At 37.8% G+C, this 14,606-nt stretch overlaps 1 protein-coding gene across 1 annotated transcript; it reads right to left on the bottom strand.

Moving 5' to 3' along the window:
* Positions 1 to 1,774: 1,774 nt before the first annotated feature.
* On the bottom strand, positions 1,775 to 11,193 carry LOC137277146 (peptide-N(4)-(N-acetyl-beta-glucosaminyl)asparagine amidase-like). Its single transcript, XM_067808817.1, has 5 exons — positions 10,950 to 11,193; positions 9,717 to 10,034; positions 7,255 to 8,458; positions 6,658 to 6,768; positions 1,775 to 3,745 (listed from the first exon to the last, which is right to left on the bottom strand). The coding sequence occupies exons 1-5, from the start codon at positions 11,169 to 11,171 to the stop codon at positions 3,573 to 3,575; spliced, it is 2,028 nt and encodes a 675-aa protein (XP_067664918.1). The 5' UTR covers positions 11,172 to 11,193; the 3' UTR covers positions 1,775 to 3,572.
* Between the last annotated feature and the right edge of the window lie 3,413 nt (positions 11,194 to 14,606).

The raw sequence follows: 14,606 nt of genomic DNA, 5'->3' as shown, positions 1-14,606 counted from the left end.
ATCTAGTGAAATAAAATGACATGTTCTCATGACCTATTCTACCATCACTTCAGTAAATACTGGATTGTACATTAATCAAAGTCATTCAGAGGCATATGATCACGTTATATACCTCTGATTTTCCAACACATTATGTATTTGTTTCAAATCTGAAAAACACGGTTATGGTAGAATTGAGATAACTGTACTGCTACGTGTTCGGTTTTAAATCAAATTTAGAACTATTGTAACTTCGTTATATACCTCTGATTTTCCAACACAGTATGTTTTTCTCCTAATTACAATATTCAATAGCTTAACCCTCTGCATGCAGAATTTTGTTTCAGGCGCACATTTTTGCAAGGTTTGAAAAGTGAATGCTGTGTGAGAATTGCGATCATGTGGTCCTGGATCTGCATATGGCTACAAAATTACACAGAAATGTAGAATATCTAATTTCCTATCCATTGGTATAAAAATAACTACGAGTACCTCAGGGGTTTGAGAAATAGACACTGCCAAATTTTTTCCAAAACTTTTGTGTGCGTTAAATAATAGAAAATTTCTCCATTTTTTATCGTGCACCAATAAAAACACTCTGCTATGATTGTTTTAATTTGTCATCTTTATGAAAAGGAAGAAAATGCAGCCTGATGTCTTAACGACCTAAGTGTACATGAAATGTTTCATGTGCTAAAGCACAATGTTATATGCTCAACATTAAAAATAGACTGCAAAAAATGTCAAAAATGGATTTTCTTCTATGATGGGAAACATCGACAGAGAGGTTATGCATATATAAAGATAAATGGGAATAACTCTGCCATGCTTTACATTAGATCCATGTAACTCAGGTCACATGGAGAGAATTTGCTGTGGATACGGACAGTATATTTTTGTTATGTTTATGTTCACAGTGAACCAAATGGATGGCCCTATCTGATAAATAATTTAGTTCTTAGATTCCCATGTTCTCCCGCTTGTGTAGATGTATTTTGATTAATGTTGCATCACTATTAATGGAATAACAGACACACCTTCATATGTAATGAAATAACAGAAAAAAATGTGACATTTTAGTTGGCGTTATGGCATGTTTTCTTCATTTTGTGATGTTGGAAAAGGACGACACTGGTTCGCTGATTAGTATATATCTCATCTAATTTCCACTGAATGTGTAAAAGGTCCCGGCTCCTATGTTAGAATTCAACATTCTTTAGACAAAACATAAAATGAGTGGTTTTACCATTGAAATGGTGTCCTGAGTACATCAACAATTAGACAGTTTTACTAAATATCTTATTGTGAGCAACATGCGCACCTGTCTGGCATCAATTTAGCATAAATGAAAATTTCAAACCACCTGAATATTCATTGAATATTCATTTAGGATATAAACTTTTTTCTAATGATTATGTAATTATTTCTCTTCATCAGTATGCAATGAAAGGTACAAAGAGACCATTTTTCTTTAGTATGGAACTATTAGAATATAGATGTAAGGTTTGTCCAAATTAAGACATGACCTGATTTATATATTCTTAAAACAATTTCCGTATATATTGTTTGAGTTAGATATCCTGCCATCAAAATATGTTTTAATCAAATTTGAATTGAATTTATTATTGAAAACAATGATAATGAATCATAAAACATTTTTGACAAACTCGCACCTGGTCAATCAATTTTTAAAATCATTTTGTCTATAAAAACTACACAAACAAATACAAAGAACAAGACTATTCCTCTAAATATGTGTGCCTATACATTTCAAAAAACGTACAAATCATTTTCATTGAATTAAATCGCTGTTTATTAACCTTTTCATATGAAACTGCAATAGTTGTCCCAACATATTGAATATTTTAAATCACAGGAACTAATGTACATGCTGCAGTTATGGCTATGTGTGATCTTCTAACACTTGGGTAGAGGCTTAAAATGTGGTATAGTACACTTACGGAGTCAATTTCACATGTAAATATTATTCAAACCATCAAAAGATTTCAAAGAATAAAAATGCACACACTATATCCACATGATATGATGTTGAACAAGGATATATGTAGACACTGAAATTAGTTTCATGAAAAAATATCGGAACAATATGCAAATTATACATCACAATACTGAAAATGCAATTGGAATGATATGGCTCTTGTTCAACAGACCTTCATCTCAAAGAAACTGCCTAATATGTGCTACAACCGATGACTGATTTCTTTCAAAATGGCAGCTTTGCTGACAAGGGTAAACAGGAGTTTCTTTCCTTGATTTAGGAATCTTTTGTACATAAATGTGAGATGTAAGTAATCAGAACTATTTTGACTGTCTGTGTATTGTTATATGTATTTATCTTTTACATTGTAAATAACATAAGAAGACAGAAATGCCGATAAGTACCGTTGTTGTTCTGAGTGATTTTGCATCAGTCATGATGTCACGCTGCACAGAAACTTTGACAGTTTTTTATGAACTATCAAATGATTGCATTGTATCTATTTATAATTTGCTCTTTCTTGCTACGATTCTCTAACCCGGAGTATTCTAAGCATATAGAGCCTTTGTAAGCAATGATTAGATGCCTGGATGTCAGAAAATTTGTAATTTGATTCTAAGATGTGAGGGGAATTCAATGATGCATTTGTCGTAGCTGACTATGAAGTATATGTGATGTACTAGCCGTCTCAATACCGGCCTTCTCGAAACGTGATTTTGTAGACACTATCCAATATGGCGGAAAGCACACTTTGGCATTCGTGTAAGTGTATTTTCAAAAACATCTCAACCGATTCAGGGTTCCTCGGCGACGTTTCAGAATTATCATTACTGGTTACATGAAAACTTGATATCAGTGATCATTAATATGCTATTTTTGAAATTCAGTGCTCACAGTATTTATCCAAATGTCACATTCCAAAACATACAGCAAACAACACTCTGAATCGCGATTTTGTATAGTGTGAAAAATGGCAACATTTATGATGAAGCCTACTTTGAAAAGTAATTTTAAGCACTTCAGCCTGGTCGGAGGTAATTGTGGATGGTATCAAGACACATGGAATCAAAAAATTGTCAAGTATATATGCGTGGTATATTTAGAATTTTATTGGACTTCAAAGTGAGGGTTGAAAAGAAAGGACACATATGTCCCTGCGGCATCCAGGGGGTTAAGCAACTTGCCCTCTTAAATATGACAAAACAAACACACAGCTCATCTGTTATTATTTTCTCATGAAAAACCTATGGATTATTGCATAAGTTGAAACTGTGCCCATTAACTGTTCTGCTTCACAAATGTATCTTTTAGCAACAGCCTGTGTCTAAATGGTTACTTTTCTGCAACCATGATATCCAGCATCTGAACAACATACAAAGACACATATGCCACAGGCAATGATAGTGACACCTAATGTACATAACATTCAAACAAATTTTCAAAGATAGGAATTTCACTATGTTTCCCTGTGACAGAATAAATATCAACTTTCCAATCCATCCTATGACATATTTTAACAGAAACTGAATATCAGCCATTCACATTATTGGGACAGGAATATCAACTATTCTGCAGTTTTACCACATACAGGAAATCACGCCAGACTTATCTTCACTTCAAAGGGAGAGTTATCAGCATTCATTTCCTGTCGGAAAAGCTGTGCGTGTTGCCAGGCATTGTCTCCATTACCACCCTTCAGGTCTGCAGTGATCGTCAATGTCACACATCCCTTCACATCAACCTCTGTCAAGGTCACCAGGTCAGGACCTGCAAGATGCATCACATATCTACTTCATTTAATGTGCTGTAGATGAACATACAATATGGAACTCCTCCATTACACAGTTGATCTAAATCTCCATTATGCTATGAAAGACAGCCTTGACATGCTGAACCCACAATACATGACAGGGGCGGAAACAACTTAATGACCGATGCCCTAGTCCTGTGTAAGTTTTTGTTGAGTAAGCAAATTTGTATATCATGCTGTGCCGGTTTCCAGCTGACTGCAATATTAATTATGTTGCTAATTTTAAAAATCAACAAAAACATTTGCCAGTATAGTGAAAAAAGTAACAGGGCAAGTGATGTTACACATGCCAGTGCACCAGAGTACACTAGCATGTTTAAAGTTAGTTCCACCACTGCATCATGTCTTATAACATGACATGGGGCTCAGTCCAAGAATGTGAATGTAGCTATCCTTGACAAACTCATAGTCGGAGGTAACATATCAAATGGTAGTTGATTTCAAAAAAGAATACTTGGAAAGAATGTCGGTAATACTTGAAACAAGATCAGCCATCTTCGGAGATTTCTGAGCTCAGTACCGTGATTTGTCGGTCGCGTTCTAAAACTCACACATCAAAACATGGCATCACTGGAAGGAGCACCCGTCTCGGTGAGTTTTGTTTTTAGTTTCTGCTGTTTTCATTTTCATAATTATCCATCTTTGACCACCCGTGTTGAATGCGTTTAGGTATGAGGTGTTGTTGGAGCAATAAATTATTTTTTTTAGGAAAAGATTGTCACTGCGAAAGAGCGTCATAAGTCATGCCACCTGAGGTTGTTTACATCTGAACATCGGAAGCATCCAGGGACATGACTTATGAATGTATAGTTTACATGAAAAAAAAATCAAGCTGAAGTAGCTTCAGTCTCCCATAATGTGTGACAAGAAACTTGAAACCCAGATCAAGTAAACAGTTAAAGCATAAACTCAATGAAACACCAAGTCTGCACCCAAACATCCTGTAAGTCATTCCTCCCAGATACAGTAAGATTGTGGAATTCTTTGTCTACTGACCATAGAGAATCTGCTACTTTGGGTAGTTTTAAGAAACAAATTAATGTGTCAAATAATAATAGTAAAAACTACATTAATTTATACTCTGGATCAAGATTCAGTCAGATTATCCATTTGCGCCTAGGGCTCCGTTGCAGCGATTTAAATGCACATAAATATCAACGACTTTTGTCTCCAAATCCATCTTGTTCTTGTGATAACTCTTATGAACATCTAATTCGTAATTTCTTTTCGTGCATTAATTACACTGGCATAAGACATAACGTGTACCTCTATATCAAAAGATATGATATCAAATCAATACCATACTGCCACTCTAATGGATCAGCTAAAGACAATCTTGAATTATTAGGATCTAGCCATTCTTTCATTGTACTCTCAGGCAGATTTGTGTTGTAATAGTAAAAATGAAATTCCACTTACGATCAAATATCTTCCAACAATAATGATTCTAATGTTGTAGGTGGCTGTGTTAACAACTTTTGATAGTTACGCTTTCAGAAAGCTATTGGTTATTGTTTGTTATTACGTTAATAGCATGCTTTCCTTCTCACAACTGTTATATCTAAGTTATTTGTATCCCAGAGCAGTATTCACATAAGCTATATACTGCTTGTTTACCAATCTGATTCCCATTTTGGACATAAATAAGTTTAAACCAACATCCTGTACAGATCCTGCATCATCCAACACTCACTGGGATCAGGAAAAATGGTCAGACCATACAGAGTGCCAATTATTCAATGTCTCCTTGCCTGAATACTGTTCAAACAGTACCATATACAATGAAGCCCTGTTAGCCTGCACCCTGATAACTGAAACCGATCAGTAAATAAACAGTAAATTGCGTCACAGTCCGGACGCTGTAAGCCGTGTTCACGAACTGTAATAACACCTCCTGGCGATGCTTACTTTACTGGCCTCAGTCAACGGGAACATGCAGTTGAAAAGATGCACTCTTGTTAACTTTTGAGAAAAAGCAGTTTGGGTTGTTGTTTTGATTAGATATTAAAAGCTCCAGACAGAAGTCTCTGTGAGATATTGCCACAAAACAAAGGCGTGGATGACAAGTGAGCTCTTTTGCTATTGGTATCTATGACTGACAGATGTGGTCACATGGACACATTAAAGTCTGGTGAAATATTTTGAGACAATTGGCAATGAGATGTCACTCAGTAAAATTATTGATGTGATGAATTCAATAAGGAAGATTTAACTCACACAAACAACCATGAAAGACTGCTTGATATGACTATAATTTATTGATGTGCTTGCTATTCACCGTTTCATAAGCGACTGGTTCAGTAGTCTGGATGATTCGCAATCTGGACGAATTTGCTGAGAAACACAATCGTTTGGATTGTATTCTGTGCTGCACATTTATCAACGCAAATTAATTACTAAACTATCGATAGTCACACATGCTATCTATATATTCAATAGATTTTTATTCCATCATTGATTAACTGCTATCAATGCATTGTTGCAGCACTAATAAGCATGATGTCCAGTCTGCATCTACACCTGAACGCTGGTATGAGCACCTGACTACAGATTACACAAATGTCATACTCTCACAGTCAGGACACATCAACACTAACTGCTTGAAGTAAAGTAAGTGTGGGCTAGATGTAATTCTTTTTCACAAGCATCTTGATAAGATGTCTTAATCTGTGAGGAATCATATTTCCTGTGAATTTAGATGTTAGCACAAATGTTTTGAACTTAAAATTTCAAGTTTTTAACTTAGATTTTAACAAACTACAAGGCCAGCCATTTTGAACATTTTTGAAACAAGTTAAATAAGATATCTGCAGAGGATGAAGGACCTGATACTGATGCTTTCAGTAGGTGGGTGAATAAAACATTGTACCTCTCATTCTGACACACTTGTCATCTCCACAGATTGTCCACATCACGTTACCACTCTCAAACACAGAACTGTCTGCCTTCAGTAGACACCGGTTGACTCTCAGACCACTTTCTACAATAACATGAAAACAATTTTCAGTTGCTCCCACAAAATGATTTACATAAGATACATATTTTAGTTGTGTGTATGTGTGTTCAACTGACAAAAAAACAACTAATACAAATGAACAATTGTGTTACTATGGTTACAGACATACAGACATTTACAACTATAGATAGTAAATTATCTTAATCCAGACATATAATCTTGCTATCGAGGTTATGGCTCTTATTCTATTTTGTATATAGCTCTACAACAGCCATAACACACTAACCACACAAAGAATCATGGGTAAAGATTCTGCTGCCATAAAATTACACCTTCAAAGCATTTGGTTATGCATGTCCAGAGTTAAGCTGGGATGCCATGGTCATGACAGAGATACTACAATGAAACTGTATGATAACAATTTCAGGTTTAGAGTCGCCATCTAATCAAATACTACAGCAAACATCTTTCCAAAAGATTCACAATTAGAACTCAGTGAACAACCTTAACCTTTAAAGTCAAATTTCCATGACACTGATCCCCGAGCAGCTCCTTCGGTCCGTGATAGGTACACCATCTTCCAGTCTCTCTCTTCCTTCCTGAACACAGATGATGTTTTGTGCACACAACTCAGCCAGCCTGCTGTCTCCAAGTTACTTGACGACAAGCGTACATACTTGTCTTCGGCACAGTTATACTTAACGTGACACACTTCCCGCTCTTTCTCTTCCTGCGTCAGGGTGAAAATAAATGAACCACTTGAATCAGTACTTTCAGCCCTCCCTATTTCTCCACGAGCCTGTCGCCAAGCTAGTGACCCAGTAGTACGCCCCGACAAGTGTTGACCGTCTGCTGTTTTAGGGGTAAGGAATTCAACCAGCTCTATAATCAGGCGATTTAAAAGTTCATTTTTCCTGGATGTGGATAAAGCATTGACTTTCTTGTTCCACTGTCGTGTGAGGACACTACACAGCCAGTTTTCACGACATTCTTTTCTTCTCGATAGCACTTCAGGATGTTTGGATGAATACCGCCATGTAACATCCAGCACTTCATCTTTGGAGAAAGCAATGATATATGTCAGCTTCTTCCCCCAACCAGCCTCATAAAGCAAGGGTTTATCACAAACATTTTCACAAGGGTCACAGTGCAGCCATCGCCTCTGTGAATTTGAGTACACTTCAGTCCACACATGGTCTGTCCAGTCCAAGACATACCTAGCTTCAAAACCCACAGCTCGACAACACAGCGTGAAACAGTTGGCCCACTCACCACATCGACCTCTCCGTGTCTCCAGGAGTTTCTGAGGATGGTTGTAACGTGGGAAACGTGTGTGCTGCTGGCAAGAATTGCACCTGTAGTTTTCAACGCGAGATGCTCCCCAAATCCTTTCCTGAGGTAAAGGATCAACTCCACCTATGAGGCGAGTCTCGGCCCCACATGCATTGCATGGAGGAGCATCCACCCACTGAAAAAAGGATTTCTTAAACCACCCAAGCAGCTCCAACAGAAGAGTGTCTTGTCTGTCGAGAGCCACCTCACCACGTCCGGCTGGGCACTCCTGGATCAGACTCCGCCAGTTGGCATCTGCTGCTTTCTGGAGTTGTTCCAGTGGAATTACCTCCCTTGCTTTCTGCTGCAGAGTACGATCCTCATACATCATAACGTGGGACATCGAGCTCTGAATCTTGCTGAAGAAGACTGACTCCATTTCCTATAATATACAAAGGTTAAATTCATAACCTCATGAATAAACTCTACAGCATCAGTTCACGCAGGGCTTAAATTATAACTAATCAATCTTTTCAGGTACAAAGTGTTACACTGAAGGTCTTTCCAAACTTTGAAATTCTTGCCATGAAAGCCTCACTCTTCACTGTACATAGGAGTACAAGTCAAGATAAACTTGCTAAAACATGGCAAGACAAACAAAATGTAATCAATTTCACTATTCATAGTGCAACCTTAAATACATACTGTTTTGACATTTCTTACGTATACAGTGGACTAATTGAATACCACTGATATTCAGTGTTGATTTCCCACTCCTGATGTGCGTGTGTGCATGCATGTGATGAGATAGAGCTAAGTAGACAGTGACATTGAAATACATGTACTTATAATAGCATGCCTTTTTGTACTGACCATGTCCTACTGTATACACATGACAGTGTAGTGATGTTTATAATGTGTCATGAACAAATGGATATATTTATCAACAGTATATTTGTGGTATTTGTGAAATTTCCAAAGAGTCAGTTTTCTCAAAGCGTGATTTCTAATTAAAAATTCAGCACTTGCAACTGTTACATTTACAAATAGGTTTCAGACAGATTAAGTTACTTGCATACTAACTGGTGGTTCTACAAAATGTAGTGTTAGGAATTAGTTGAAATCTCACAATTGATGGTTGGTCCTTTGCCAATGGAGCAATCATCGACAACACTTTTTAGCATCATTTTTCCCACTTTTCTGTCCACTTTGTGAAGTGAGTTTCTAAACACACTTTCAAGCCCTGATATCATCTACGACATGTTCCAATGTGAAGTGTTTCAAACACTAAAATTGTAGTACCAAAAGCATGTGTTTACAAGACAATGTAAATATTTCTTGGTGCTTTGGTCACTTGATCACCTGCTTGGTCATTTGGTAACTGCAACCAATCTTTGATTATTCCAATTAATCAGAAGATCCCTAACAAAAAGTCCTCAAGATATCTTTCAAGTATGAAAACCATGGCAACGTCATCATGTGGCTGTGATGAAAGAGGGATTCTGGGGTCCATGATTCTGTCTGCTAACTTGAAAAAGGACTTTGAGGACCATATCCTTAACATTCTGAAGTTTATAACTGTTAATATCACGCTTATCACAACAAGCTTTGACTTTCTTTAGTCAGAATCTTAAGATTTGATTAACTGTTGGTGCAAACGTGTTCAACCGTGTTACTCTTGCTGGTGAAGACAGACGTACATGAACATCCTGTGATGACATGGTCTGTTGAGCAGATGCTGTTGCTGCGCTGCGAGGGGCTTGCGGAGATAGAGATGGTGTAGACATCGCTGTTGATGCACTGCTGGGAGCTTGTGTTGAGATAGACATTGTAGATGTTGCAGTGGATGCCATTTGAGCTGAAGGCTGTGGCACCACAGTGGGATGATGGGAGGTGACAGATTCCACACTCTCCAGTACAGGTGCACCCAGTTTCTTACGTTGAGACTGCAGTTCAGCACAGATGAGACGGAGTGTGTTGAGTCCTGAGCCAAGTGGCATTGTCAAGTACTCTCCATCCTGAAGCAAGAAACAACTCACATCATGGCAGATTAGACAAGCAGCAAAATCTAAAAATGTGGTTAGGCATTAGAAATATCTCTGTTATCCTAAGTATGAGTGTATGACCCATGTATTTTTCTTACATAATCATACTTATTTCAAACTGAGTAGGTTCGTAGCCTTTTCATGATTAACTGATGAATACAATGTTCAGCATAAATAGGCACTAGATATTATATTAACTTATAATTCAACAGGTTTTTGTTTTGTTTCAAGGCTTTCCAGACGGGTCGTTGTAGCACAACATTTGTTGAAAGTCTGAATGATGTGAAGAATGGCATAAGTTTGTCTTTAAGATTACATTGCTTACTAATATACTGAGGTCCATGTACACGACTATGAGTGACACCATGGCACTGATTATATATATAATCATCTTCTGTATAATGGCTCTGAGTCGAAAATTCTTTAATTGTTGCATTCTTTTAATGCCACACTCCAGGCTGGGAAACAACAAGTAACATGTTTTAAGCTCTTTTGATATCGTGCATCCAGAGATGATAGTCCATTCTCTGGGCTGTCTGTCGTTAATGCACTTAACCACAGAAAGGTTTGTGAGTACAGTTTGTTACAGCGTTGATTAATGAAGGAATGATGACAAGTTTTTACTGAACTTAACATTACTTAGACATACGGCAGACGATTTGCCATCATACATATGAACACACATCAAATGACATGATCAAATATTTAAAACGCCTGGACTGGAGAGTTTGGAAAGGTTTCTACCGAGAATTTAACAGTGATCATACCAAGAAGTAAAATTAACAGTTTCTATATTGTATATCATATTGTGGCTAACTAAATACACAATAAATCATTTTCATGTTTAAGGCAATTGTGGATGATGTACAACGAAGAAAACGATCGTACCTCTAAGAATCCCATTTCAAACAAAACTTCCAAAGCACCACTAATTGGGAGCAACTTCGATTGTACGATCGGATTTCCCAAGCGGATCTTTCTATACTTGGCCTCATTCGGTTTCTTTAGTATATTGCTGGCAAATTTTATCAGTAACTCGGAAGTTTCGATAAAAATTTCCTTCGAATTCTCCGTTAAAAGTTGGGACACGGAATCCCACGTAGAGGCCATGGCTGTGATGAGTCACGTGATTGGATCACTTCCGGGTCCACTATCCAACACTCGCGGCAGCACTGTGCTCGTTGTGTCCGTGTGTTGTAAGGCGTCGGATAACAAAGTGTGGAACTCATCTTTTCAGTATGATGTACAAGTTGGTGTTGCTGTTGGTGGGTTTAGATCCCTCGCACTACTGTGTCACTCATTTACCTCATGCTGTATTAATGATATTGCTATTAACTGACATAAATAAATAAAAATGTTATAGTCCATGTCTGGTGTCCCTGTCGTAATGATGAGAAGATGCATGTTTTTTATTCATTCATTTTATTAAGTGTCACTCGCATTAGCTATATTACTTATGCGGTCGTGATTTGATGCTGTGTTTTAAGTATTAATTGTCAACTGCCTCGGAGTCTAGAAAGGGCCGAAGGAAATATTCGTACTGTCCGCAGAGACATATGATGCTATGTTCCGGGGACTAAATACTGAGTTCGAAAACTTTATATTTCAAGCATTCGGAAATAAGAAACACCCTTAAATTTGATCACGTGACGCATTACGTGTATGACTGTTCTTAAATAAGATGAAAATCCAGCAAAATATCTACATTCAGTTAAATGCTTGTGAAATTTGAACTCACAATATATCGTAAAATGAAATAAAGTTTCAGAGATTAAATCAAGTGACTTGGTCTGACTAAATATTTCAATAAATGTAAGTTTAAAATACTCGCTTATGGCAGATGTATTTGTTAAACATATTATAGGTTACATAACTTACAAGTAGTTTACACACAGGATTCAATACGAGCTACTAGCAAAATATGGTCTGCCAACAAAGTATATAACTTTAATATGCATGTTTAGATTCTCAAAATCCTTTTCTTGTGGTGTTTGCTTATTATCTTATTTTCTAAATTACATTTCTTCGGAATTGAAGTTCATAAACATTTACAGCCCTGGTTCGTGTACATGGCGAGGTGAAATTGTACTTGAAATACCCCGATTCAGTGAAACTGCTGTGAGGTTAATGATGGTCTTATCGCATGGTGTGATACCACACCCACCGATGTGTAGAAAATATCCCATGTATCGGCAATAAATTGACTTGGAAGCGACCAATATTTAATTGCCTTAATGTCGACAGCCTTTGCCGTCTGTTGGCATAGCACTGTCGGGTTTGGAGCCATAGACCTTCGGAGGTTTTGCTTCGGCTAATAAGTAGCACGGAGGCTGAACTACAACGCTCACATTAAGTGTACCGGTTTGCCGACATAATAAGTACACCTATAATGCGCAAATCCAGACACAAAAAGTGTATGCTCATAGCGCTAGATGAGAGATACAGACATACCAATACGCGTCACAGTGGTTTATGAAAGACAGCAAGCACAATTTTGTGAAAGAGGTTTTGAGGTTCAGATGACATCAAACTACCATGATTATAATGAGATTTCTTCCAGAACTGAACAGCCGAAACAGGTTGAGCACTTAATGTTTTCATCTTTCTTAAAAATCAAACTGAATTTCCCACGTTAGGTATGTGCGTAGCTGGTGGGAAATAACTGCATGTGTTCACATAAGTGCTGGGAAAGATCAATACGGTTATTTGCAGACAAAGTGTATGAAGGATTATTTGAAATTACTACTTTCTTGCATGTAACAGACAGTAACACTCTGAACTATATATTACGAAACAAAATCTTAAAATCTTCACCGAGAACAGAACAGAATATAATTAATAGCACAATTACAAAATTGGCAAGCAGCCAAACAAGCGGATTCTAAATACAATATCTCAAAGAATGAGGCCAGTTACATTTTCCAACAATTCATAAGCCAAAGCAAAAAAATCTGGTAACCTTACTTCAAAGTATGTAATAACTGTCGGGGTGGCACTTGCACAAAGATGTGAACGACGTGATCAAAGTCAGCCTCTGTGGATATTGGAGACGACGATTGCGCACAAAAGCGCTTGGTTACCATTGTGGACCTTAGCTATAGGAATTTCGAACGTCTCATGGCGCTGTAGACTGTAGCTCAGCAGCAGCAGCAGCAGCAGCAGCAGCAGAAGATACAGGCACTGTGACATGTGTTTGGACAGCAAGACGAACAGCTGGACAATGATCTACAGTTTCTAGTCAGTGAATAACGGCTTCGTATCTGCAGCGACGTCTTTCCATCTTGCTTTCTGTCTTTGAGCAGATTCTTTCTCAAGTTAATTTTGCTATAGTCCCACTAAGTGTTGAATTGCTGTGCTTCCCATTTCATCTGTATGGTTATGCAACGAGTGCCAATAGTGTTCTGCACCACGACCGCTGGGGGACACCAGTCTCGGTTTATTTGCTGGGACAAATGATCAATAGATTAACACAGTTTTATCTTGTGTGCATCCAGGGGTAGTATAACACATTGTTTGTCGTCCAACACACCTTGACACAGTTGGAAGTATAACATGTATGCAACAAAGCAAATCTGAGACAACCTTGATCAACTGTTCCTATAAAATGTCATAGTCACGGATTTGAGTCTACGATCACCAACCGATGGGGCTAGAAAGAGATCCATGGTTGCAGACTGACACTGCTTTGGACTGGGTGACGTGCTAAGAAACTACAAACGACCAATGCTGTAATCGAACTATTAGGGAACACCAAAGGGACCTAGTTCACGATCTTGTTCAACGAAAGTAAGACTTATGGATGATGTAGTAACTAAGGCAAATGATGCTTTGAAAGAGGAAAAGAATTTGCGCGACTTGCCCACCGCGTTTCGCACAGAGTAATCTTACATGTCGATGTCCCATTGTGTGTTTGACTTTTTCATAGGGCACCAGTTCTTTGGAGACATGCCAAAAGGCACTTTGCAGAATCTTAAAAGGCAAAGACTATATTGCATGATTGTTATACTACAACTGTACTAGTTTGATAGAACGGCTCTGAACTATTATAGAATATTTATATAGCGCACATATCCATGCAACTATTGCTTGCTCAAGGCACCGGTATTTGTTTCCCTAGATCACCTGATGTCCGTTTCAGCGTCACATCGTATTATCAATCTCAGCACCCTCTGGAGTATACAACTCTTTCTGCCATTAGGTGCACCGAGTTTATTGTGGCTCTCTCATCCTATCCAGGTACCCAATTCACAGCGGGGTGGACTGGGACACATAGTTACAGTGCTTTGTCCAATTTTACTGCACGTTGCTGTACCCGCAACTACGTGTATGCACGTATTCATGTGACCACCATCTGGTCCATTCTCTTCCCACAGTGGTTACTTGTCACATCTTCCTACGTCTCCTTTTGAGAGCGATGAATTTCTCACTAACACAAAATCTAATAATTGCAACAAAACCAATTTTTGCACACCCACATGAAATCGACAGACCAAGTCTGATGATGTGTCTCATAATTTGGGACACCCGAATAAAAAATTTGTTTAA

This window comes from Haliotis asinina, chromosome 3 (genome assembly GCF_037392515.1).
Source record: "Haliotis asinina isolate JCU_RB_2024 chromosome 3, JCU_Hal_asi_v2, whole genome shotgun sequence".
Classification (NCBI taxonomy): Eukaryota; Metazoa; Mollusca; class Gastropoda; order Lepetellida; family Haliotidae; genus Haliotis; species Haliotis asinina.
Note: the sequence above shows the minus strand (reverse complement) of the source record. Positions and strands in the feature narration are given on the sequence as shown.

Excerpts from the sequence above, each read along its gene's own strand:
- LOC137277146 (XM_067808817.1), bottom strand. The coding sequence starts at position 11,171 with ATGGCCTCTACGTGGGATTCCGTGTCCCAACTTTTAACGGAGAATTCG. Across the intron at positions 8,459-9,716 it reads TGTCATCACAGGATGTTCAT|GAAATGGAGTCAGTCTTCTT; the intron begins GTACGTCTGTCT and ends TGTATATTATAG. Across the intron at positions 3,746-6,657 it reads CAAGTGTGTCAGAATGAGAG|GTCCTGACCTGGTGACCTTG; the intron begins GTACAATGTTTT and ends TGCATCTTGCAG.